At 53.6% G+C, this 23920-nt stretch overlaps 2 protein-coding genes across 2 annotated transcripts; both read left to right on the top strand.

Annotated features, from left to right (window-relative positions):
• Positions 1-1034: 1034 nt before the first annotated feature.
• Positions 1035-1924, top strand: BHLHA9 (basic helix-loop-helix family member a9). Its single transcript, XM_027790985.2, has one exon. The coding sequence runs from the start codon at positions 1035-1037 to the stop codon at positions 1791-1793; it is 759 nt and encodes a 252-aa protein (XP_027646786.1). The 3' UTR covers positions 1794-1924.
• A 2565-nt stretch (positions 1925-4489) lies between these two features.
• Positions 4490-23149, top strand: TRARG1 (trafficking regulator of GLUT4 (SLC2A4) 1). The gene is made up of 3 exons (XM_055795673.1): positions 4490-4962; positions 11863-11995; positions 12575-23149. Exons 1-3 carry the CDS (start codon positions 4567-4569, stop codon positions 12580-12582), a joined length of 537 nt encoding a protein of 178 aa, XP_055651648.1. The 5' UTR covers positions 4490-4566; the 3' UTR covers positions 12583-23149.
• Positions 23150-23920: the final 771 nt, after the last annotated feature.

The raw sequence follows: 23920 nt of genomic DNA, 5'->3' as shown, positions 1-23920 counted from the left end.
CTTGGGGATGCAGGGAACAAGAAGCTGCTTTCAGCATCCTCTTCTCCAGAGTAAGTGCCGGGCAGGCCCAGCAGCACCAGCCCAGACAGCTCTGCCCCCAGGCTCCCCGATGCTGGGAAGGGACAGGAAGGCTCTGAAGGCAGGTAGCACTTTAGCTCTTTTATCACCTGCCCCAATCCCCCCTGCCACATTCCTGCTTCCTTCTCCGCAGGGCAGAGGCGTACCAAGCCCCGACATTCCTCCACTGGTTCCTAGGGGCTGCTCCTGCCCAGGCACCCGTTTACTTCCATGCCCACGGATGCTCCCGGCTCGCCGAGGTGCAGCTGCATGAAGCAGCCCTAATGCACCGTCTCAAAGGCAGCTCAGTGCTCCAGCCCTGTTCCTGGGGCAGCAGTCATTTTGTCTTCTCCTGTACCCAGGCGCAAGACTCACTGCTCTCCTCAGCAACCTCATCGTTCTGTGCCTCAGTTTTCCCTAGCTGGGAAATAACAGAGATTCTGCAGCATCCATGAGCATGAGTGAGCAGAGCCCAAGCCAGTGCCAGGGTGGTGATGCCTGATGGGGCTCTGCCCCACAGCGCCGTACAAAACCCAGGGATGACCTGGCCCAGGCTGACCCACCAGCCAGTCCAGCACAGGAGAGGGCAGAGCAGCACGGGGAAATTCTGCACTGACCAAACTCTTAACAGAAACTAAAGCAACCACTGCAACATATGCTTGGTAGAGGTGCTTTCCTCCTGGGGCCTGTGAGCATCCCACTACAAGCTCTGGGCACCGCAGCACCAGTACCCCATGCTCCAGCCCAGCACCACGCTCAGGAGCATCCCCGCGGGCAGAGGCCAGGCAGGGCTCACCCTGTGCGTCTCTGCAAGGCAGCACACCTGCAGGCAGGTGAGGAGGTTTGGGAGAGAGCCACGTGACGAGCCCTGTGCTGGGGCTTTTAGAGGCGGCTGCGTGTCCCTGGAGGAGTGTCTCCCACACCTCACAGGAGGCAAGACCGCAGCAGCACCTCTCCCACTCCCCCTTGCCACGGCCATGTCCGCAGCAGCCATGGGGATAGGGATGGCACCAGAGCCCGACAGCTCGGAAGAGGAGCTGGAAGTGGGGGGCACAACCCAAGCGTGCTACAGGCAGGGTCTGTGGGTCCCCCAGGGCAGGGAAGTATCCACCTGCCTGGGGGACCGCGAAGGGATGAAGGTGAGGAAGAGGAGCCGGCCGGTGCGCTCCAAGGCCAGGAGGATGGCTGCCAACGTCCGAGAGCGCAAGAGGATCCTGGACTACAACCAAGCCTTCAACGCCCTGCGGCTGGCCCTCAAACATGACCTTGGTGGCAAAAGGCTTTCTAAAATCGCTACCCTCCGGCGAGCCATCAACAGGATCACAGCTCTGTCCCTGTCCCTGCACGGCGCCGGGTGCTGCTGGCCCTGCGCCCACTCCGAGTGCCGCAGTGGGGCCGGGGTCCCTGCGCAGGAGCCGGGGGTGAAGGCCAGAAGCCCCCAGCTCCCCTGGGTGCCCAGTTCCGCAGGCACTGCCAGCTTGCAGCACTGCCCTCCATCCCCTCTCTACGTTGGCTTTTCCCCGGAGAGGCAATTCCATCGCTACGAGAGCCCAAAGGAGGATCGCTCCATGCCCAGCCCTGCCTATTGCTCCAGCGGGACTCACCGCCCTGGGCTCCGAGGCGCCTGCCAGCAGAGGTACACGGGCAGCCTGCAAGACCCCCTGGCCGGGGCAGTCCCCTGGCAGGTGGGCTATTGCCAGAGCTGGGGGCACCAGCAGTGCCTCCCCATCCACTGACCTGCGGGGCTGGGGCGGTGAGGCGGTGCCAGTAACGCAGCTGCGGGACAGACGGGGGGAGCGGGAAGGGACTGTCGCGTGAGAGAGAAGCGCTGCAGGACACGGAGCTCAGCTGCGATGCTGGTGAGAGCCGTGAGCCCCCCGACATGCTGTACGGGACCCCTGCGCTGCCCAGCTGCTGGTCTCCGCTCTGCAGGAAAACTGGGGAAGGTGGAAAATCCTCTGGAAATGCCAGCTCTGTGTTTCTCGTTGCGAGGTCTTGCTGTTGCTGATTGCCGCTGTTATTTATTCTCTCTTGCTTGCTCTGTGAGAAAACACGAGTTACAAACCCAAGACCAGGGCAGCGGCTGTTAATAAGTGTGGGGTGGACAGATGGGCTGTGGGGATCACGCTAAAGCCCCTGGCTGGCTGGTTGCTCTGGCTCCCGCCGGTGAAGGAGCGGAGCAGGAGCCAGGAAAGGTTAGTGCCCTGGGACTTTTGATGCTAAGCTCATTGGTGTGGATGTTTGTGCCTGGCAGATTTGCGAGGCCGGGCCAGGAGGGGAGGGAGACAGATGTCAGCTTTCATAAAACCCACCCATCCATTTGCAGTTTCCTTCTGATCATGGCAAAGTGGCTCTGCTGGGACAGAGCGATAGCGTGCTCATGGCTCGTCCCAGCGGCAGTGAGGAAGGGGGGGAATTTCACTAAAAAGGCCCTTTTGGCCCCTTCCCTCTGGCTTAGAGAGCTCTGACCAGCTGGGAGGGCTCCCTTCTGCCCAAGGCTCGGCAAACCGGAATTGCTGCAGGAATTAGGCAGGGATTTACAGCCACACACGCCACAACCGCCAGATTTTTAGATAGGGCAAATTGCACCACTTGATTCCCACAGTGCTGAGCCCCACAGAACTCTTCCAGCCCTGCTGCTCCCGCCCCAGTGCTCCCAGTGAGCCCCAGCGCTGGCTGCCAACTCACCAAGGGCAGGCTGAGCTCTTTCCTTGCTGGGGGGTGGGGTGGGGGGTGGGGGTGGCATGTGCTGGAACAACCATCTCAGCCCTCTGCTGCGGTGTGCCAGTCCTTCCCCAGGGTCTCCTCCTCCTCCCTCAATTCCCAGGCGGGATGAGGGAGCTGGGTGATGAGCAGAAAGCTAGGAGCAGCCAGGAGAGAGAGCTCTTTGCTCGGCAAAGGAGCCTCCTTTAAGTGCTGATGGTGTGAGGCATCTTGGCTTTAATCTCCAACAGATGTTTCCCTTGCCAGGAGAAGACCTGCAGTAATATCCACTGAAGGAATCCTACTTCTCCCTACAGCATCCCTGCTCTGGCTCTTCCCGGAGCAGCACATGCCCCTGCTCTGCCCTGGCAGCACCATCGCACTGGTATTACTGGGAGTGAGAGCCCAGTAATACCAGTATTCAAAGAAGGTTTAAGTGAAACCCAGCCCTAATCCAGACACAAACCTCTTCCTCCACCCAAATTTGCATCTCCAGGCTTTATCCCTGGCTTCAGTGGTCAGTTAAAGCGAGACAGATGGAAGCAGACGGCCAGAAAGGAAGGAGTGGGGTGGGGAGGCAGATAACCCTGTGAGACACCCACCCTCCTCCCATAAGCAGGGTCACCCCACTGCTCTCAGGTTCACATTTACGAAACGTAGGGCCTAATTCTGTCTGGAGGCTGCAGGATGGGGTAAGTCCTGGGGGGCAGGTGGGGTGCAGCAGCCTGGCAGGCTGTGGGCAGGGCTGGGCAGCGGGCCCCAGCTGGCAGCAGGCTCTTTGGGCACCTCGCGGAGAGGCATAAGGTGCTGGGTGCGCCCCGTAGATGGCACTCACTGCCAGGGAAATCCCTGACAAATTTGGAACTGAAGCATCATACAGAATGGGTGGAAAACATCCATCTTTGCCAGGCACCCAGGCTCTGTGGGGTATTTTAGCTCTCCCTCCCGCCCCTTCCAAGACCCCTGGCTCCCAAGGATACTGTAGTTTGCTTTATGGGATGTAACGTACCCCTGCACCAGCATCCTTCCTCCTTTGCAGGCCCTGCGTAGGGACACAATACCTGTCGCTGAGCTGGTACCCCTGTCCCCAGCTGCCACCTCCCTAGGGTCACCCATGTGCAGGGAGGGCAGGCCAAGCTCAGCACAGCACATGCAAGGCCCACTCACCCTGTGCCCACCGAGGGTGCTTTCCCAGAGCAGCTGGAGCCGGGGGCACCACCGGGCACCCACCCGCCGCCCAGACACCCCCTTCGGGCAGCCCCTTGCGGCCCGGCCAGCTCAAGCCCCTCCGCACAGGGATAAGAAGGTCGTGGGTCTGGTCTGTGTTGCATGTCCCCCACCTGCCTGGGGACAGGCTTTGAGTGGGGGGGACCCAGGGGCGGCAGGGCGATGTGTACCGGCCACCCAGCACCGAGCGCCCTCGGCACCGCCCGTGCCTCCGGGGCTGGGCTCTCCCGTGCCGCTTCAGCAGAGCCCGGGGGACCCCCGGGAAGAGCGGGGGGGTCGGTGGGGCGGGAGAGAGCCCCGGGCTGGAGGTGACAGGGGACACCCCGGCTTCCCCAGCGCATCCCTGCCAGCAACCCCGGGGGCAGCGGCCCCGCCTGCACCGCGCCGGGCGGGGGCTGAGCGCGGCCCGGGGGCGGGCGGGGGGGAACGGGGACACCCCGGGGGCGGTCCGTGGCCCCGATCCTGCCCCGGGGGCCGAGCCGGGCTGGCCCCTCCTCCGGCACGGCCTCCCGCGGGGCGGTGGGCCCCGGGCGCAGAGCGGCGGCGGCGGGGCGCTCTCGGAGCCCGCTCCGCCGGGCCATGGCGAGCAGCGGCTCCGCGCCCGGGGGCTCGGGCTCGGGCTCGGGCTCGGGCACGGCGCTGCCCACCCGCTTCCAGGAGACCGAGAAGCTGCTGGCGGCGACCGAGGGCCGGGAGGAGAAGGGCCTCCGCGGCTCCAAATCCTTCACGGCCGCCTTGCCTGGCGAGGCGGAGCGCAACGGGCACGGGCTCGCCTACAAGTCGGTGTCGGTGGGGCACCTGGAGGCGGCCCCGCTGTCGCCGTCGCGGCTCAGCCTGGGCAGAGCCTCCTCCACGGCCACCAGTACGGCGGCACCGGAGCAGGGCCGCCCGCGGGACTACCTGGTGCTCGCCATCTTCTCCTGCTTCTGCCCCGTCTGGCCCATCAACGTCGTGGCCCTCGTCTTCTCCATCATGGTGAGTGCGGGACCCGCCGTGCACCCGGTACCCCCCGGTTCCCCCCGGTTCCTCCGGGCTCCCCCCGCCGCCGCCGCCCATCGACGGCTGGAGCGGGGCCTCCCGGAGCTGTCCGCGGTGCTGCACCGGCCGGGCGGGGGGCGCGGCGGGAGCGGGCGAGGCGGGAGCGGCCGGGGGGCGGGGGTGGCGGCCCGGGGGGGGCCGCACAGCTGCCGCCGCGCAGCCGGGAGCGCGGGGGGCCCGGCCAGGCAGTGCCCCCCGCTCGGCTCCCCGCAAGACGCTGCGATCGGGGTCCGGGCAGCGACCGGAGCCCGAGCCCGGTGCAGCTCGCGGGGAGGTGGCGGGATGGAGATGGAGCGGGCTGCCCGGGATTTGGGGCTGGGATCCCGGTGCACCCAGGACAGGGCTCCGGGAAGCCCGGTGGCTCCGGGAAGCCTGGTCCCTGCCGCCAGGCAGCCACCCGGAGCGACTCGCCGAGCTTCCCGGGAAGGAGCTGCGAGGCGAAGCAAGGACAAGGGATCTCCCTCTGCACCTCCTAGAGCCAATCCCAGCCCTGCCGCCCTGGGGAGCCCCTGGCTGGAGCCCGGGTCCTGTTCTCGGACACTTCCAAGGGACAGGCTGCCCTGCAGCTCTTTCAGTCACCCTGAAGAAGCAATTTTCCCCATTAAACATCTCGCACACTTCGGCAAACACACCAAGACCAGAGCAGGGGAGAATTGCAGCCAGCCGGCCCCTCACCCATCTGGGGTACAGGTGGCTCAGGCAGCACAGCCCCACAAGGACATCCAGCCCCTTACCCATCACCATTCCCCACTGCTCCACAGCCCCCGGGCATCTTCCATCCTCTTGATTTGCAACAGCGGCAGATCTTCTCTTTGAAAATCAGCTCAGGGAAAGCAATGACCTGCTTACCACAAAGAAATACACTGAGGGGCACCTGCAGCCAGCACTTCCCCCAAAACCGCCAACAACTTGAAGACAGACGCTGGTGGTTGCCACAGAAAGCTCTCTAGAGAGACCAGTTTCCATTTTGAGGAGGAATCATCATTTCTGCCAGTGCCAGCTGTCATCTGCGTAGTACAGTTGTGTGGCAGAGCCTGTTTAGGCAGCATACGGGGAAGCCAGCCAGCCTTGTTTGGCTTTGCACTGCAATGAGAGGGAAAGCAGCTGGGTATTGCATATCCATGGTAATAAACAAGGTCTCTCACGGGGATTTTCCAACCACATTAGCCTTCATGCAAAATAGATTCTCACACTCTCCCTTGCAGGAGTTAGAGCCTCCAGCGGATGGAGCATCCAGGGGATGTGCCTTGGGCCAAATAAGCCCCATGGAGTAGAAGAGTAAACAGTAAAAAGAGAGCAGGAGTCAGTTAATACTGTTAGACAGCCAGGTGTGGGGGTGTATTTACTGTGTTAAACCCAAAGGGAAGCAGGACCAACAAGGCAATAAGACTATTTGGTTGCCCTATGCTTCCAAAGCCCTTGACAGCACTGCCCAGTGCCCACCCAGCCCTGGGGAAGGGGATGCCCAGCCCCAGCCCCCTCTGGCCACTGAGGCAGAAGGCACACTTGGATGAGCTTGTTCTCCAGGACAAGGTTTCTAGCACACACGGCACATTAGTAGTCAGTGTGCATCCCATGGCCCCTTCACAGTCATCCTTGCACTCCCTCTCCCATGGGATGCTTAATTTATTAATGCCCTTTCTAGTCCTGACCATGCTTATACCATCACCCCCCCTACACACACACCTGCCATCCAGGGATCCCCGCACAGCGCCAGCGGAGCAGGATGAGGAGCAATCCTTGCTCCGTGCTGTCCCCAGGGAGCCAGGAAACATCTGGCTGGGTCTCCCTGCCAGCAGGAACAGCTCCGGGGGCATCAGCTGATGTTTCACCTGCTTACACCAGGGAGGAATTTAGTTCCCAGTGACTCCCAAGGCTCCCAAGGCATAGGTCTCCCCACAGAATAAAACCCAGGAGCAGCTGATCATGGACAAATCTGAGCAGGAAGCAGGTTCTTGCAATGTCTGGTGCCTGGGGGGGGGGGGGAGGGGGCAGGGGGACCTTCCCACAATGTGCTGACATTCCTTTAGCTCTGCAATTGTATTTTTCTTTCCTAAGTCAATGCTTTTTGCACATGAAAGCTTTTTTCTGGGTAATAAGCAGCAACCAGAGAGAAAAGCAAATGAATGCTTTTGGGTTTAGTGTCTCATAAATCATTTTTCAAAAGCTGATCTCAGATCCCAGCAGGGCCTATGGCCAGAAGTGGAAAAAAAAAAAATCTGTTCTAGCCCCCAGTCTGTTCCTGATAATGCTGCTCTTGTGGAAACGAGTTACCTGGAGGCTCCTCCACTGACCCTTGGATGTGTTTTGTTGGCCAAGCAAGGTCCTGGCTGCACTAAGGGGTTGGGGTCCCTCCCCGAGCCAGAGAGCAGGGCTGCCGTACACAAGGGCAGCCCCCTGGGACCCATCTCAGAGGAGGGCAGGGCAGGGCTAGGTACCACACACACACACACACACAGGCTGCATTGCTGTTCTCAGATCCCTTCCCCTTCCTATCAAAGTGCAGCCACATCGGGGGAAGAAGCAGACAGGCCACTTACCAGTGTACAGAACTCCGAGCAAATGAAGTGAAAAAGAGGGGTAAATCCAGCCAGAACCAGCATGTAGTAACATCAAGGGCAATTCTGCACAGCACTTGGTGTCCGGAGTAAGTGCTGTCATTCCCAAAAGATGGGGGAGAAGTTAAACTACCCCTACTAATTTTAAAGGGCACAGTCATCTATCCAAGTCTGATGTTGACTTGTACCTCTCTTGGAATGTTTTCTTCAACAAAATGCAAGCGTGGAGGATTAATGATTTATCCTGAGTAACTGTGGATTCTTCAACAAAATGCAAGTGTGGAGGATTAATGATTTATCCTGAGTAACTGTGGAAGGCAGCAGAGTGCATCCAAAGCCAGTTCATAAATCGGGAAAGACTGCGGGGAAGAGGAGGTGACGATTCATCTTCTCCGTCCCTGGGGCTAGCACAAAAAAGTAATTGCCTTCATTTGCAACAAGGCAACCTAGGTGATCTGTTAAGGGGAAAAAAAACCTTCTGATCAGTAACTTAGATGGCAATTTGAAAACATGATAGATCAACAATTCTTTTGAATCACCCAGACTTACCTGGCCCCGTGGGTGCCGTGGAACAGCCTCCTCTTCCAGCCCCATTTCCAGGGTCCTTCAGATTTGCTAATACTCCACTGTAATAGGGAGTCCCCTGGCACACACACAGTGACTCTGCCCCTGTAGCCCTCAAGCCTTTTGGAGATATTCTTCATCAGCAAGTCTTGATTAATAAACAAGATGTTAATGTTTTTATGTGGAAAGCGAAACACAGGATTAGTGATACTAGAGAGCTATAATCAAACCGTTCCACGCCGATGAATAATATATGTACAGTAACAAATGCTTGCTAAACATCCCATGCCAATGCTGATGCAATTTTCATAATTGTTCAGGATAAATGAGCAGTAAACACTTCCAGAAGCTGTAGTGATAAATATACCGACTTCGTTAGCCTATATATTTTCCCTAGAAGACGGCTAAAACTGCATATTTCATTGCAATCTAACCCACACCCTGCAAAAATGTTACATGTGTTACAAAAACTGGAACTTAAAAAAAAATTAATCCCAAATGTTGGAAGCTGTCAGTGAGCAGGGCAGGGATCTTGTCAATCATGGGGCTACCGCATCCTTCCCATCTCTTGCCACCAGCCCGTGAGGCTTCATTTTGTCATTATTTCATTACAAACTCCTGTTGTGTAATGAAAAAAGAGGCTCTTGGCTGCATCCCATCGCTTGTAGATACGGTCTGTCACACGTGCTGTTGAGACCAGGACGAACCGGGTTTTGCAGTCCCTCGGTGGCAGCAGTGGGGATGTTGTTACACAGGGTGACGCGCAAGCGGAGCTGGACATTCACAGCCAGGCAATGGGAGCAGTCGCATGTTTGAGGCTTTGCTGTGTTATTTACATGGTGATGCAAATCAAAAGGAGTACATGGAAACCTTCAAAGCTGCACGTTACCTACCCAAGCACTACGGAGCAGCAGCCAGCGCACAGCCTGGGCTGGAGCTGGGGACCTTTTTAGTCATGGTGCTGCCAAGAGGGTAGTGGTATTAAAGCAAAATTAATGGGAAATGGAGTAGGAACATGAAGTATTTATTTGTTTGAATGCTCAGTGATGTTTCACGGTTAGTGCTGGAACTGTGCTAGGCCTCCTGACTCCTGATTTTATTATTTTTTTAAAAAATTTGACAGGGGACCCTTTCCAGCGCAGTTATTTCTGAGATACACATTTTTTTGAAAGGGAAGTAGGATCGTTTTAGTATACCTCTACCTTTAAGTCTTTTTCACTAGCATATTTCTTGTTTAACTTGGAGTTTCCCCACTTTTAGCAGCCGTGCTTCAAAGGGGGGAGCCAGCACACAGCATAGAGCTATGGGGAGCTGCCAGCCCCACAGCCTGCCCCACATCTCCCTCTTCTCCTGGGACCCAGTTTGGCGAAGGCAGCATGGCTGGAGATGATGGGGCAGGGGGAGAAGCCTTTAACCCATGTAAAAACATTAAATGCTTAAAAGCATCTCTAAAGAAAGAGGAAGCGCTTCAAGGCAGTTAAAGCATCTACAAAACCCTGTTCCCAGTGAAGCCGAGGGGGGGGGTGTTGCCTGACTCCTCCACTCGATCAAGGTGGCAGACCTGTGCCCTGGGCTTCCTCCTCCCCCCAGCCTACCCTATTTCTCTTTCCCCCCACTCCAAGCCTTCCCAACCAAGTGAAAATGTTACCAATGGAATTTAAAACCCCTTATCCAATTTCCCCCCCCCTCCAAACCCCCTTCCCAATGGGTTTCATGGGAGGCAGAAGGACGCTGCATGAATTTGGGAAGGCTTTTCGGTCTGGAGAGCCGTGCCAGTCACAGCCCGTCTGCCTCTTCCTGAGCAGGGAGCTCCTGTTTGCTGATGGAGGGGCTCCAGCCTCTCCACCGCACACGCAGCAAATGCTGACGCACGGTGAGTAATTTCACTGTAATAACCTCGCCATGGTACTGCACAGCTGCCCTTCTGCTAAGTGCTAGGTCCTCCCTCCGCCAAGTGCAGGAAGCCCAGCACGCTCGTGCCGGCAGGCTGGGGAGCACCATGGGTTCCTCTCTCAGCAGGAATGCTTCTCCCTCCCCAGGAATTCTTACTTTCGGTATTTTTTCACTTGGGAACCAAATGATTACCCATCACAAGAACAAGAAACAAGATCAGTCCTTACTGAATCACTTCCTCGGAAAGTTTACGATGCATCTGTGTATTGTAGTTTTTCTGAGGAGCTGTGCTCGGTCTTCAGGCACGGTTTGTGTGGGCATCGGTGGAGGTTTCTGCTGCCTGGTGGGTCAGCGGTGCTGCTGAGCACAGGGCACTAAGAGAGGTGGCACTGAAGCTCAGAGGAGTCAGGCCACAGCAGCACCCTCACCACCCCGTCAGGTGCTAGGCAAGGTCTTGGTGAGCCCATGCTCATCCAGTCTTACATTTTTCCACTTTGGGTGTGAGCCCAAATCCTGCTCAACCCATCCAGTCCCTTGTGGTGGGCAGCACTGGTGGGCAGACCCTGGGGATGCTTCACTAACCCCCTCAAGATGCCTCCCAGGTCTGGATCTCTGCCGAGCAAAAACCAAACCTTCCAAGGGAACCTCCTAGCTGTGTTCTCCATCCACCCGGGGCTTCCCCTTGTTCCCAAAGACAAGGACCACCGCAATTTACCCCACCAAGAGCCTCCCGTTAAGATGCTGGTGCCCACCAACATCAGCGCCAGGCAACTCCTGTTCTAGCTTCAACTCTTGGGGATCTCTCTTCATCCCTTAATGAGTCCACACACAATAATTTCCAGGCACCTACTAGTGCCTTTCCAGTCCCATTCCTCAGCCCTGTCACAGCCAGGGAGCACTTTTTTTTAGTTACAGAGCAGAGGAAAGCTTTCACTGAGCTGCTCAAAGAAATCAATAGAGCAGCAGGGGAAATCCAATGAAACTAGAAGGTGAATAAAGAAGCTATATGGACTGTTCCTTCCCTCCCTACAGCACACACAAGAGCAGGAATTCGCTGTAGGAGAAGTACATGTGAGAACAGGGATGGTGAACACAACCCATCGATGCAGGAACCGAGGGTAATGCAGAGGCACCACAGCACATCCCATCACAAGCTGAAAGCCAGCAGTCCCTGCCCACTTTATCAAAGCCCGTTCCTCTCACGCTCACACTCAGCTCCAACAGCCAGCCAAGAGGCTACATGCTGCTTGGAAATGTCACTGCTTTTTTTTTATTATTATTTCCCAGTTTGTCGGTGATGGTTAAACTCACAATATACATGGCTTCTCAATACAGACATTTGCAGCGGGAGGCAGGGGCAGGATGCTTTTCCTGTACGTGAGCTGCAGAAGGGCAGCAGTGCCCCTGGGGGATGCGGCTCCCTAGAAGTGAGCTGCTCTGGGGGCTGAAGTCCAGAATTTCAGGGTTTTCCATGAAAGAATCAGAGAGGGGTTGCAGCTGGCTGGGGCCATGTGGTGCCTCCTGTCCCATGCCGGGACTATTTCTTAGTTACTTCAACAAAGACAGACTCGAGCCAGGCCAGCTCCTACCCAGGGCAAGCAGACAGCATCTGAGTGGGCTTCTCCAGGCACATCATGTTAGCAGGACCCCAGGCTGCGGAAGCAGTGGGCTCACCGAGGGTGTTTGTGTGCCACCCTGCGAGAGCCCAGGGTGGGAGATGTAGTGCTCGATGACGCAGCAGCTCGCATTCTGGGGCTACAGCCAGAGAGGTGCCCCAGGGCTGTGGTCATTCTTAAGAGCCGCTTTCTGTGTTTCCCCACAGTCGAGGAACAGTGGGCAGCAAGGGGACATGGACGGAGCCCGGCGACTGGGACGCATGGCCAGGCTGCTCAGCATCGTCTCCATTATCCTGGGGACCATCATCATCGTGCTCTACATTTCACTTGGCATCAGAGGTAACATCTCCTTCTCTTTTCCCCAGCCTAGATAGAGCAGGAACCTCACCTGGCTCCAGCCTAGTGTACAGGACAACCCTGCCCACCCTCCACCACCCCCCTGGGGCAGGTGGTGCTCCATTCCCACCCCAACCGCAGTGGTAGGGCACTAAGCGCCTGTGTGGTCTAGGCTGCATCATCAGCTGCAGCTGCACAGCTGCACACACATGTGCAAAACACCTTGGAGCATGGGCTCCCTGCAGGAGCAACACACACGGTTCAAACGGCCAGACTGGAAAGTCCTCCCTGCACTGTCCCGTAGTGCAGTGGTGACCACGCCAGGTCCCCCTGGCAAAGGCTGTGGTGGGTTTAGAAGAGCGTAGTGGGGTAAAAACGGAAGGGTTTCAGGACACAAACCACCCTGCCCAGAAATGCAAGCCCAAAATATTTGGGGAAGTCCCCAAACACAAACCCACCTGCCAAACCAGCGCGCAGCTTGGGCAAATGGGAACCTCAGAAACACACAAAACCCAAACCAAGAGCATAAGGGAAACATCTGTGACTACCAGAAGCTGCCCTAAGACTCTCTTTGTTTTACAGTTTCCTAGAAGACGTTTTAGCATGCAAATACCTCGAAGAGGAGGAAGACAACTTTCCTTTTGGGGTTTTTACTTTCAGCCTTGCAACAAAAAATTGTCACAGTGTAGGTGGGCAGCCCTGGACAGCCTGCTCTGGAGCGCCGTCCGAAGGAACGCATGCTTCTACTTCACCACCTCTTGGAAATGAGTTGGTACAAGTGATGGGCTAAAAAAACATCGCAAGAAGGAATGGGAAAGGACATCAGACGCCAAGCGGAGAGGAGAAGGGGGAAATCCACTACCTCATTCCCCTCCAGCAAAACTCACGGAGCGGGGAGACAACTAAAGTGCAAGAGAAGGAGAGAGTTTCAAGAACGAAGCTTATTTTAAAAGAAAATATTAAGGCAAGAACAGGACATTTTGAGGAACCCTCCTAAGAATTTTGGCACAAGTCACTGAATTTTTGGGGGGTTGTTGGTTTTTAAATCATCAGATTCTCTGTCTCTACAAAAAAACAAACAAAAAACAAACAAAAAACAAAACAAAAACAAAGCTCAAACTGCCATCAGGAGCTGAGAGCTGTTCCATGGAGGAGGAGGGAGAGCAGAGCTGCAGCAGGACCACGGCTCTGCTTCGAACAAAATGCAGCCGCAAAAGCTGGAGGATGTGGTGGGTGCTTTTGTATTTTTGATGAAAAAAAAAAAAAGAGACAATGACCATTTGCATGCCTTTGGGAATGTTCTCCATGTCTGTTCCTATGAGCTCTTTTATCACTTAGGGCAGATCTCAGAGCTGGCAGGGCAGGATGTTGCTGCATGAGAACCCCAGGCTCCTCCTCACCCCGATTCCATGGTGGGGTTTTTAATGGAAGGAAAAATAACGCTTTCTCTGTGAACCCGCCTGTTTCTCTCTCTGTGCACCCAAAGCGAGGTTAATACTCATGGCGCTGAGACAAGAGCCTGGTTGATCTGTAGCAGCGGTACCAAGGCACGGAGAGCCCATTCTACCCGCTTACACACACCTCACATCACCTTCATCACACAAAAGCTTCTGCGTGACCCCATCGCTGTCAGTGCTCATCTCCCCAGCCCTTCTGGGCTTCAGCTTGGGGCCTGCCAGGAGATTTTCAGAGGCATGGAGAAGTTTAAGACCCCGCTTCCCTCACACGCTCTTCTGCATCTCTGAAAATCTCCAGCATCCCCAGAGCTGGCTGGGGTCAGTTCCACGAGTAGTATTATTTTTTAATGTTTTGTATTTAACATAACAAGGAAATAGACCTTGCTCCTCCTGATCAGCCTATAGGTACCCTGTGCCCCGCCACGTCTTCCACACCGCACAGCTCCCTTGGCTGTTTCCCGTGGGATCCAAATGCGACACACTCCCTTGAGCATCCGTTCAGCCCCATTCCTCCTTCCCCCTCACCCTGTCCTCACTGCGGATTGTTACTGGGGCTGGTCTTCTACCCGGCCACCCAGACTATGCAAAGTTTCATTGCCTATTATTTTATTCAGGCTTTGTAGATGACTTCTGGCCATATCTATTTGCTCCGTACTAGCTGAGCCTCTCTTTTACCAAAATTTACCCAAACTTTGCGGGCACAAGTACATGACCAAGAGTTGCACTCCAGAAATCGGGACTGCGCTGAGAACCAAGGTGATTCAGGGCACTCCTGCTCCCGACCATCAATCTCCTGAAAAAAAACAAAACCCAAACCTTAGACCAAATCTAATGCATCTGAGGGCTTGTCTACATGGAGAATCTGCTGCACACCCTAAGAATCTCCACAGCGTGGAAATGGCTCGGCACTAATTTCTCCGGACCGTGTGAGTGGGCACGTGCACGCGTGGGGTCATTGTAAATCCATGCTGCAGTAACTCAGCGGTAACTAAGGTGCAAAGCCATGGGCATCACTGTGAGAATTCTTGTCACCTGTTTCATTGCTCCTCTTTAAAGTGTTTTCTTTTGCTAGACATCATTTGAAGCCAGGGGGTAAGAAAGACAAAATCCCGTAGATGCTCTTAAGATTTTTCTCTACATTAAAAAGGATTCCAGGGGCTGAGGGCCATAGCACATCACTACAGCACTTTCCTGGGTTCCATTCCCATCCACCTCTTGGCCAGTGCTTTATTACAAACTATTGGCTTCAAAACTGGACCAAATTCGTGACCTTTCTTTTGCAACTCGTTTTTTATGAGCTTCAGCAAACAGGGGCCACCGAGCACTGCTGGGTGTGAGCTCCTACCCGCACCACCGCCAGCCTGCCTGCCAGCACCACAGCTCCTCATCCCCAGCTCTCCAGAAACCCTCCTGGGAGTTTCAAACTCTTATCTGACGGTTGATGAAATCCCATCAAATCCCCCAAACAATTCCTTCTTTAATGCTTGAACCTGAAAAGCTGCTTGCTGGAAAACGTGTTATTTTTTCTGGGATACACAAGGGCAGCACTGCCCGTCTGTGCATCTTCTGCCCTTTGCTCTCCAAGCTGCCAAAATTCAGCTTATGGTAAGAGCTGAGCAAGCTCCTCCTTGGGCTGGAAGAGCCGGCATTCAGGGAAAACTACCGCAAGGCATTGTAGTACTTGAGAGCGCCAAGTATTTATTAAGTAAGAATTTAAATGCTCTTTTATCATTATATAAAGCCTTTTATCTAAAGTGCTTTACCACATTTAAAGGATCAAACCCTGCCACCCCTGGGTTAGCATTACGCTGCTCTAATTGCACGGAGAGCAAAGTTACTCCGAGTCACACGCACCGTGCAGCCCCCAACAGAAACCTGGTTTTCTTTCTCCTCTTTAATAGAACCACCTATGAATACAGGTTTCCTTTGAATCTGATTTTTCCAAAGGGATCTAGGCAGACACACACTACACATCCAAATGGCCTGGGATGCCTGCAGTCATTGGAACAAGGGGGCTTTGCAAGGCTGCTCCAATGGTCCTTGCCAGCAGTGCCGGCAGTCCCAGAGCAGTAGAGGTACCAGAACGCAGGAGAAGGCAGCAGCCTCGGGCTGCTGAGGCAACTGCTCCTCATCTCACTATTAAGTATAATAAAAAATGAAGACACCTAAATTCATTTCCAAATCTTTCTGATTAGATAAAATTGTACCACGCTTTTGAATACAGCTTTGATTTTTTTTTTTTCTTATGCTGCATTTAAATCCAGGGGAAAGCCTCTACAGTCATGCCTGACAAAATATTTTCTCTCCTTGTAACCTGGCTCTCCAGTGCTAGAAAAAGGATTTTTTTATCTGGGTTATCTGGGAAGTGGCTTCTCGCTCTTCTCTCCCAACTTCCCTGCACGCTGTGCAGCCTGATGTTTTGCAAACGTTTTGCCACTAGATCCTGGCTCTCCACATCACACACGGCTTTATCCCAGCTCAGCTGCCTGTTTGGCTTTTCCAGGTGCATTAGCTTGGATGGGGAAGGAGGACGTTGCTGAGCCCCCAACCCCTGACACACACCTCACCTGCGACTGTGTTACCAGGAGGTAAATCCCGGCAGAACTTCATCTGAGGCCACCAGCAGGCACGGTTCCTCCTCCACATCTGGGGAACAGCAGCATCCCTCGTGATTTTTCCACTGGTTTAGCATTCGCCTAAGTGCAACCACCTTTTTTCCCCATCCAGGCACATCCTCTCCTTCACTTTGTTTTTAGCACACAGGAGGGCGATCACAAAAACTATGTCATGGAACAACTTTCCCTCTCTATCCCCATGAACAAGCCCCGTTACTTATGTCACAGCTCTTTGCTACCTGCTGCAGCCTCCTCTAAGCACATGCATCAGAGTCACGTTTTCTGTGCTTGCAACTATAACAAGTCACGAAATCCTCAGGGTCTGGCCAACTTCTACCCCCCGGTGCAGGAGAGGCGAGGGATCTGAGCGGTGCAGTGGCAGCCCAGCCTTACCTGACAGCAAAGTTGAGCTGGTAGGAGGATAGCTTGCTGAAGAGATGGAGAAGGTGGGAAACGTCTCTAAATGTAAGTTGAAGTAGGAGTTACGAACGACAAGTGTGAGGTCCTGGTGGGATATAAATACCCGGTGAGCATCGCTCGGGAAAGAGCCGCCGAGCAGAGCGTGTGGCTGATGGCGCCTTCTGGCACTGGTGTCCCTGGGCTCCTCTCCCCAGGGTCTGGGGGAGCGCCGGGCTCTGCCGGGTGGCACAGCAGAGCCCTCGCTGGGTACAAGCAGCATTAGATCAAAGGCTTAAGCTGAACAAGTGAGCTGCTGCCACCGAGCCAGCCAGCTCGCTCGGTTCCACACCAGCACCTCGCAGGATGCGACCGCAGAACGGGGCTCAGGGCCACGTGCTGGGTGCTGCCCGCCCAGGTGCCTGTGGAGGAGACCGAAGGGATCTGAACACAGAGGGAGGAAAGAAAGTGAGAAAAGATGTCAGTTCAGAGTTTGCTGTGTTAACAGTGGGTTTGCTTCTTCTGGTCAGTATTTCACTCCGCTCTGATCTACCCTCCTCTCCCCATCTTTGCCAGCCCAGCGTGCTTTCCCCTCAGTATTGCCATCCCGAGAGCAACCTGCGAGTCTCACACGTTCTTCCCTTCTACCCTCTGCTTTTCCTTTAATCGGGTACAGGTCTTGTTGGCAATGAAACGTCATTGCTGCACTTCACTGAAAGGGTTTTTTGAGGGGTAGGGAATGTGCTGCTCTAAGCCTCTGACTGGGGCTGCCTGCAGACCCCAGCACATACAGTGCAGTAGTTACCTTTCCAAATCCAGACTTCTCCATGTAGACAAGGGGAACGGATCCTGCCTTTTACATAAAATGAAAACTCTCTTTCCATTTGGTCTGAGTCCAGGGAGAGGCTGCAGAAATGCACCCACTGGGCTGGTCCCATGACTTTTTCTCTTTTTTCCCTCCCTCTTGATACCCCCAACCTTGCCCTATCGCTTTGTTACTTATCACAGAACCACAGCCAGGGCTGCACAGTCAAGCTGAAATAATTCCAGATTTAACGTCCTTTTTCTTTCAGTTTACATCCTTTAATTTTGGCAAAGACAGGTTTGGACTGAACACTCCCATGCTTGGACACAAGCCAAGGGTGGGGGGCGAAGCAGCCTTTTCAGAGTGGGAGTATTTGTAAAGCATTTGCTGACACCAGTAGGTAGATAAATTCAAACCTATAAATAACCGTCCAGCGTTAGAAATATCAGAAAGGGAACGTGTGCAGCAGGATTCACCAAGGCAACCCTGCCACCACTTCAGGGCAGGTGCCCTCGATAGATGGTGCCCAGGACACAATCCTCTGGGGACGTGCAGGGTCTATCCTCCCCTCGCTGCAACCACCGTCCATGCACCGGCTCCTCCTGCTTTGAAGCCAAACTGGAAGAGCCACGTTTCCCACACAGCATGAACGCATCAGGAATTGCAGCTGGGTGCTTCTCTTTGCTGATAAATGTTTCTTTTTCTGCAGGATGATTATAGTATATCTTATATACTTTCTTTGTATTTCTTGGCATGAGAAAAAAATTAAAATGTAACATGCATGGTCAAAGCTGAACTTGTTTCTTCTGTCTAAATGAGAAAAAAATATTTGAACTACTCATTTAACTACTGCTTCACACAAGGGCAGGTAGATCAGCTGGTGTTTTGGGTGCAGCGGGTTGCAAATAATACATATAAACAAAAGGCAGAAGAAAAAACAGTGCAAGTCAGAGCAGAGAAAGGTCCGACAGATCAGCTTTGTGCCGCAGAGACAAGCGGCACTGAGCCCCCCGGGAAGCACAGCTATGGCGGGGGGTCTCCAGCTGGCCATGCCATGGGAAGGAGGAGAAATCCTCCTTGCTTGCAGCGCACCAGGATGGGATGGGGAGCAGTTCCTGGGAACTGCTTCTTATGGCTGGCCCTGCCGCCGCAGTTCGATACTACGGTGCACAACCAAGTGCAAGAGAACAAATTCCAAATCTGCTCAAAACCAAAAACTATCCATCAAACCCACAGATTTCAAGAATGCACAGCAACGTTTGGTCTCCGCTCAAAAAACCTAAAGGCAAGCAGCTCCTGGGAAGCCAGTCCTTTTTAAAGTTTCTTAAGCCAAGGCTTGAAAATTTTCCCAGGAGAAGTTTTTCCAACCAGACTGGAAGGCTGTTGGCCGTGTATAACACACACCTTGGGTGCCTACCAGAGTTTATTTCTGTGTAACTGCATGCCAGTCAGTCAAAGCTACTGATCCTTACTGAAGCTGAAGTGCACAACCACTTCATTCAGCTGAATCCTAACACCCTCCTCTCGCTGCGCTTCTCTGGCATCCTCCGGGAATGAATGGCAACGCAACTTCCAACTCAGCTCGGCTTGGAGAGAAGACTTGCCATATCTGAGACTAATTAGTTGTCTTACACAGCTCTCTGTAGCAATACACTCAAGCTGTCCAGACTCCACCTCGGGGTAGGACTTACTGGAGGTAACACGGTCTTGCAGCTTCCCGAGGATGACTCCTTCCCTCTCCTGGCAAGGCAGCACCCAGGAAGCATGCACACGGGAGGTGGGTGCCACCGCCAGGATCAAAAATTAAGCTTTATGGACCCAGAGCTGGTATCGAGCACAGCGCTTCCACTCGCATCCACGCCTATGATGGTAAAAAGATGTAAATTCTCTGCAATGTTGGCAGCGCTGAGCCACCGGCACTGCCGCAGCACCCGGGCGGTGCGGGGCTCCGCTCCCTGGGGGCAGCTCACCCGATGGAGCCCGCTGGGCCAGAACTTGGCAGCAAACACCGTGATGAACCAGACTGAGCTGCTTGTGGTCACATTTAGAAGACAGCTACACCTGTGTTGGCAAGGCAGCAGGGCGAACGGACTGGTCAAAAGCACCTCTGTGTTGCAAACCCAGATCCCTTGGCCTCTGACGCGACGGAGCAAAGCTTTGGTCTACCTGTTGTTTCCATAAGCAGCGTTACGATAAACACCTCTTCTCTTTTCTGGAGGATGCAAGCTGTAGGGGGTTTTGGGTGGTGAAAAATCAACAAATAGGAAACCTCTGCCAGGTACTGAAAGCCAGAGAGGATGCAGATTAAGTGTTCGTGAACTTATGGCAAACAGATCTGTTATCCTCATGTGCATCTCAGAAAACAATCAAAGGAACAGTAATTAGTTCTAGTTCTGCCGTCACCCACAACACAAAGCCCAGCCCCTGGAAGCTGGGACTTGCCTCAGTACTGGATCTGTCCCCAAGGTTTCCTCTGGCTCAGGCAGCACAGCACCAGTACCTCGCTGCCCGGGCTCCCAGTGCCACAGAGCGGCTCCGCAGCCCCAAACACCAGCAACAAGCTCAGCCTTCGTGTTTATCCCACGGCCCTTCCCTCCCGCGGCTCTACCCACCCCTCACCTGGCTCTGCAGCTTGCCGGTGTGCTTTTAACAAAGCATATTTCTTTGGTGCATCCATTCCCCGTTGCTTCTGAAACAGCAAGTTTTAGCTAGATCTGCTGGCTCTTACTCCTAAATACCCTCCCTTTGTAACAGTACTTAAATCAGTGTTCTAGATGTTCAGTTTCCCATGCTAGGGCTAGGAGATGTGCTGCTCAATCCTCTAAGAGCCACCAGCCATGAACACTTACTCACAGCCACGCAGGTCCAACCTCACACCACACTACACCTACTCCCGTCTCATGCCAAGGCTGGACCGTGTATGAAGCCCATGTTTTCCAGCAGCAGCATCCCCTTGCTGCCTCTGCTCACCCAGAAGGGCAAGAGGCGTTACTGTCTGCACCAGGGCCCTGGGCATCACAATTGAGAACACAGGGGAGGTCCAAAGAGCCACCTTTATTTGTCCTGATGGAGAAGCAACATGTGGATGTTAAGAAAATCCAGTGTAACTTACTTTCCACTGTTCAGCAAAGCAAAGGGGCTCATGGCTGTGTTGGTGGTACCCATGCATAACAAAAGCCTGGGACAGAGTGGTCCCGGAGAGCTTTCGAGGAACAGATGCAATTTGCATCTCAGCACATGATGTCTGAGGTTGCTTTAAGCCATCTTTGGCCCTCTTCACGTATTGCTTAAAGAATTCAGCAGGCAAGAAGGCTGAGCAAGAAAGAACAACAGTTTTGTCAAGGAGGAGGAGAATCTTACCTAAAAACATCCACACCATGGAGCGATATCCCTTTAGTGGTGAGATTCCCCTTGGAGCATCTCCATCATTTCACCAAAGCAGCTGGGCAGATGCAAGTTTCAGACTTCCAAGACTGGAGCCGATAGCCTCACTTCTGATGTTTCGCTAAAGAGATGGGAGTGCCAAGTGCTTTGGGCTCCTGTTTTATTAATACGCTGCTCTGATGGGCTCATGTATAATAGATTTGCAAAGGAACAGCAAGAGGTTTACATCCCATTTCCATGTTGCATATGTTTTCTATTAAATGCTATAGGCTCTCTGTTCACCTCTTAATGTTTGTCTTTGCAATGTATTTGCATGAGCTTTGGGGTTTAAGTCAAGGATGAAAAGTTGGTTACCAGTTCTTCAACTGGTTTCCATCATTTTGCTCCAGACAGGAGCTACAAATTAAAAGCACACGGAACACGTTTCCATTTTCTCTCTCACTCCTAACACTGGCTGCTGTTGAAGAGCGAGCAGCTAAGGGTTTCCTCTGGTACCCTCAAAGCCATGGGCAGCATCTTGGCAAGGTGTTTGTGAGGTGCCAGAGCCAGAGCCCTGGGCTGCTGCAGCCACCGCAGCCACACAGGCAGCAGCATCGTGCAGCCGTAGTGGGGAAGCTCAGGGCTGCGGAACTGCAGCAGCAAAACCTTGTGATGAGCAGCACACGAACGTGCCCAGCTCTGGTACAGCTCATCCCGCTCCACAGAGATGCAAGGGGCTTGTAAGCCTGATGCTGGGCCAAAACCAGAACAGATTGCACCCCAAACTTCTCCCTACTTGCAGGATGGGCTCTTAGCTGTAGAGATTAAAAGATGACGTATGGTGGACATCTTCAAAATCTGAAGTAGTTCAACAAACACACTCCTGGTAGGCTCCAGTAAAAGAGCAGAGAAAAACTGAGTCTGTCTTTGCAAGGGTGCTGAAAGCCTCCGTCTTGCTATTTTCCTCCCCAGAACCAGCCTGCCCCTTTACAGACGAAGCCTTTTTTTTGCAGCACAACTCTGCACGTTGCCTCCAGTTCAAAGCTGTCACTGCTGCCCTGCAAACACAGAGCGACACAGCCAAGGCTCCCACATCTACACAGCCAGACATTTCATCAGAGCTCTAGCTGATCCCATGTGGCACAAGGTAGACGTTTCTATCACATCTCAAACTCGTGGTTTTTTTTTTAAATCAGGAAAGACATATCCGATACAGTTTGTAGGGTGGTTCGGACTGACACAAGTGAAAAGCAGGAGAGCCTGGCTTGCACCGGTAAGCATGAATTGCACCAGCAGATTAAGGCACTGCTCTAAATGAGGACTTTTCCCTTATGGTCCTTCCTGCTGAATCCTTCAGAAGGTGAAAACTCCCATCTTGCAACATCTAGAATACCTAGAATAGAGTGATGGGGATTTCTGCATGAGCTAAGCTACCTAGTTTATTTGCTAAGAAAAACAAAAGCAAGCAAACCAAAAACCTGATGGCCCTCATTGTTTCCAGCTTAGCTGTAATGTTAGATGCTATTCTTGGTGAAGAGCTGCCGAATGCTTCTGAAGCTTCTGAAGTTGTTTGCTTTAATAGCACACAGCATGAAACAAAGCAAAGACAGGAAGTCTTCCCAGCAAAATGCCTCCTTCTGCTGAGCTCGCTGTATCTCGCTGCCTCTTGGAAATGTTTAATTATAGGCTGCAGATTCTAAAGCATTTTCTTCCCATTATTTGGTCTCAGGTCCGATTTCATCAAACCTGTATTTTATACGCCTTCCCAGCAAGGATCAATGCAAACAGATCACTCCATTGCTTGCAGGTGGGTGAAAAAAACAGAACAGCACCTGACCCACCGCACTGTAATTCCTTACTGGCCTAGGTACACAGCAAACCATAATAAAATTAAAGGAATGTTGATAAGACTTGGTATCTTTAGAGCTTTAAAGTGATGCTCTATCTTAACCTTGACTTTCGATTGCAAAATGTACAGTGGGTAGAAGCTGAAGTGCCCAACACATGAGTTAGGAGCCGTTTGGTTCCCTGCCCGGGGGATGGCTGGGCTCAGCCCCCCGCCGAGCTCCCAGCCCAGCACTCGCCTCCAAAGGGCTCCAGCAGCACCACGCTGGCAAAAGGGACTCAGCTGCTGAGTTAAGGAACATCTTTTTCTGAGGAAGCGTGGGAGAAGTTCATTCCCCCGAGATGTAGCTGTGCCTGCGGTTAGAGCTGAGGAGGCTGGTGATGGTGCAGGATGGCCAAGGTCCACCCCTCTGCCACGGCAAAGGGTATGGTCACACTCTGCTGGCAAAGTCACAGCTGCCTCCAGCAGCCTCGGATTTCCCAAGGACAAACAGATTTATGTACCCCAAAAGATGAAAAAGATCTGACTACCAAAATCCCCACAGGAGCATCCCTCCTTTCCCCACCCAGAGGCACCGGGCACAACTCAAGCTGACGTCTCCCTGAAGTATTACAAGAATTATCATCCCTCAAAATGTTTGTCCTTTTTTTTTTTTTAAAAAAAAACCAAAAACAACCACCCTTCATCTAAGCCAGAGCACAGGCTTGAAAGTTATTTACATTTCCTGAAATGTATGGAAACAGAGGAAGGGCTGGCCAGCAGATCCCTCGGTCCTGCTGTAAGGTACAGACAGAACCTGATGGTGCAGATGCCCCCTGACCACGAAGACCCACGTGTTCCGAGGGCGGACGTACCCCAGGACCGGTCGCTGCTGCAGGCTGAGCACCCCCTGCCTCCTCCTTCCTAAGCTGTATTTCTTTACATAAGCAGTGCCTGCTTTTATAGACCTGACTCACATATCTCCCCACCTCAGGAATATTGTAAAGTAAATTTAGCACTGGTGATACACGCCTGACCTAGAGGGAACTCCATTTATAGTGCAGCAGGGAAATATCCACATCCACCCCCCCCTCGGCGCTTGGCCTCTCCACCCGGGTATTTCTCTCGCAGCGAGGGGCTGAGAAGCCCAAGTGTCAGTTCAGCCTCTCCCTGCACTGGGAAGTGGGGAAAGCACACAGGGTCTCCCGCTTGCTCCGCACCGTGACGCAGGTACCCACCAGACTCCAGCGCTGGCAAGACCCTTGCACGGTCCAGCTACTTTTTAATGTAATAAATGTTCATTTGCATGTTAATAGCGGAGCCTGCCAGGGACACCTGATCAGCATTTTCACAGCTACTCGTGATTTCTTTTTACACTTGCAATATTCCTTAGCATCGTGCAGTCTTAAGAAAAGGTTCCCTTAAAAATCCAACATTCCGGCAGGATTTCACCCTGAAAGAAGCCAG

This window comes from Falco peregrinus, chromosome 2 (genome assembly GCF_023634155.1).
Source record: "Falco peregrinus isolate bFalPer1 chromosome 2, bFalPer1.pri, whole genome shotgun sequence".
In the NCBI taxonomy this organism is placed as follows: domain Eukaryota; kingdom Metazoa; phylum Chordata; class Aves; order Falconiformes; family Falconidae; genus Falco; species Falco peregrinus.
Note: the sequence above shows the minus strand (reverse complement) of the source record. Positions and strands in the feature narration are given on the sequence as shown.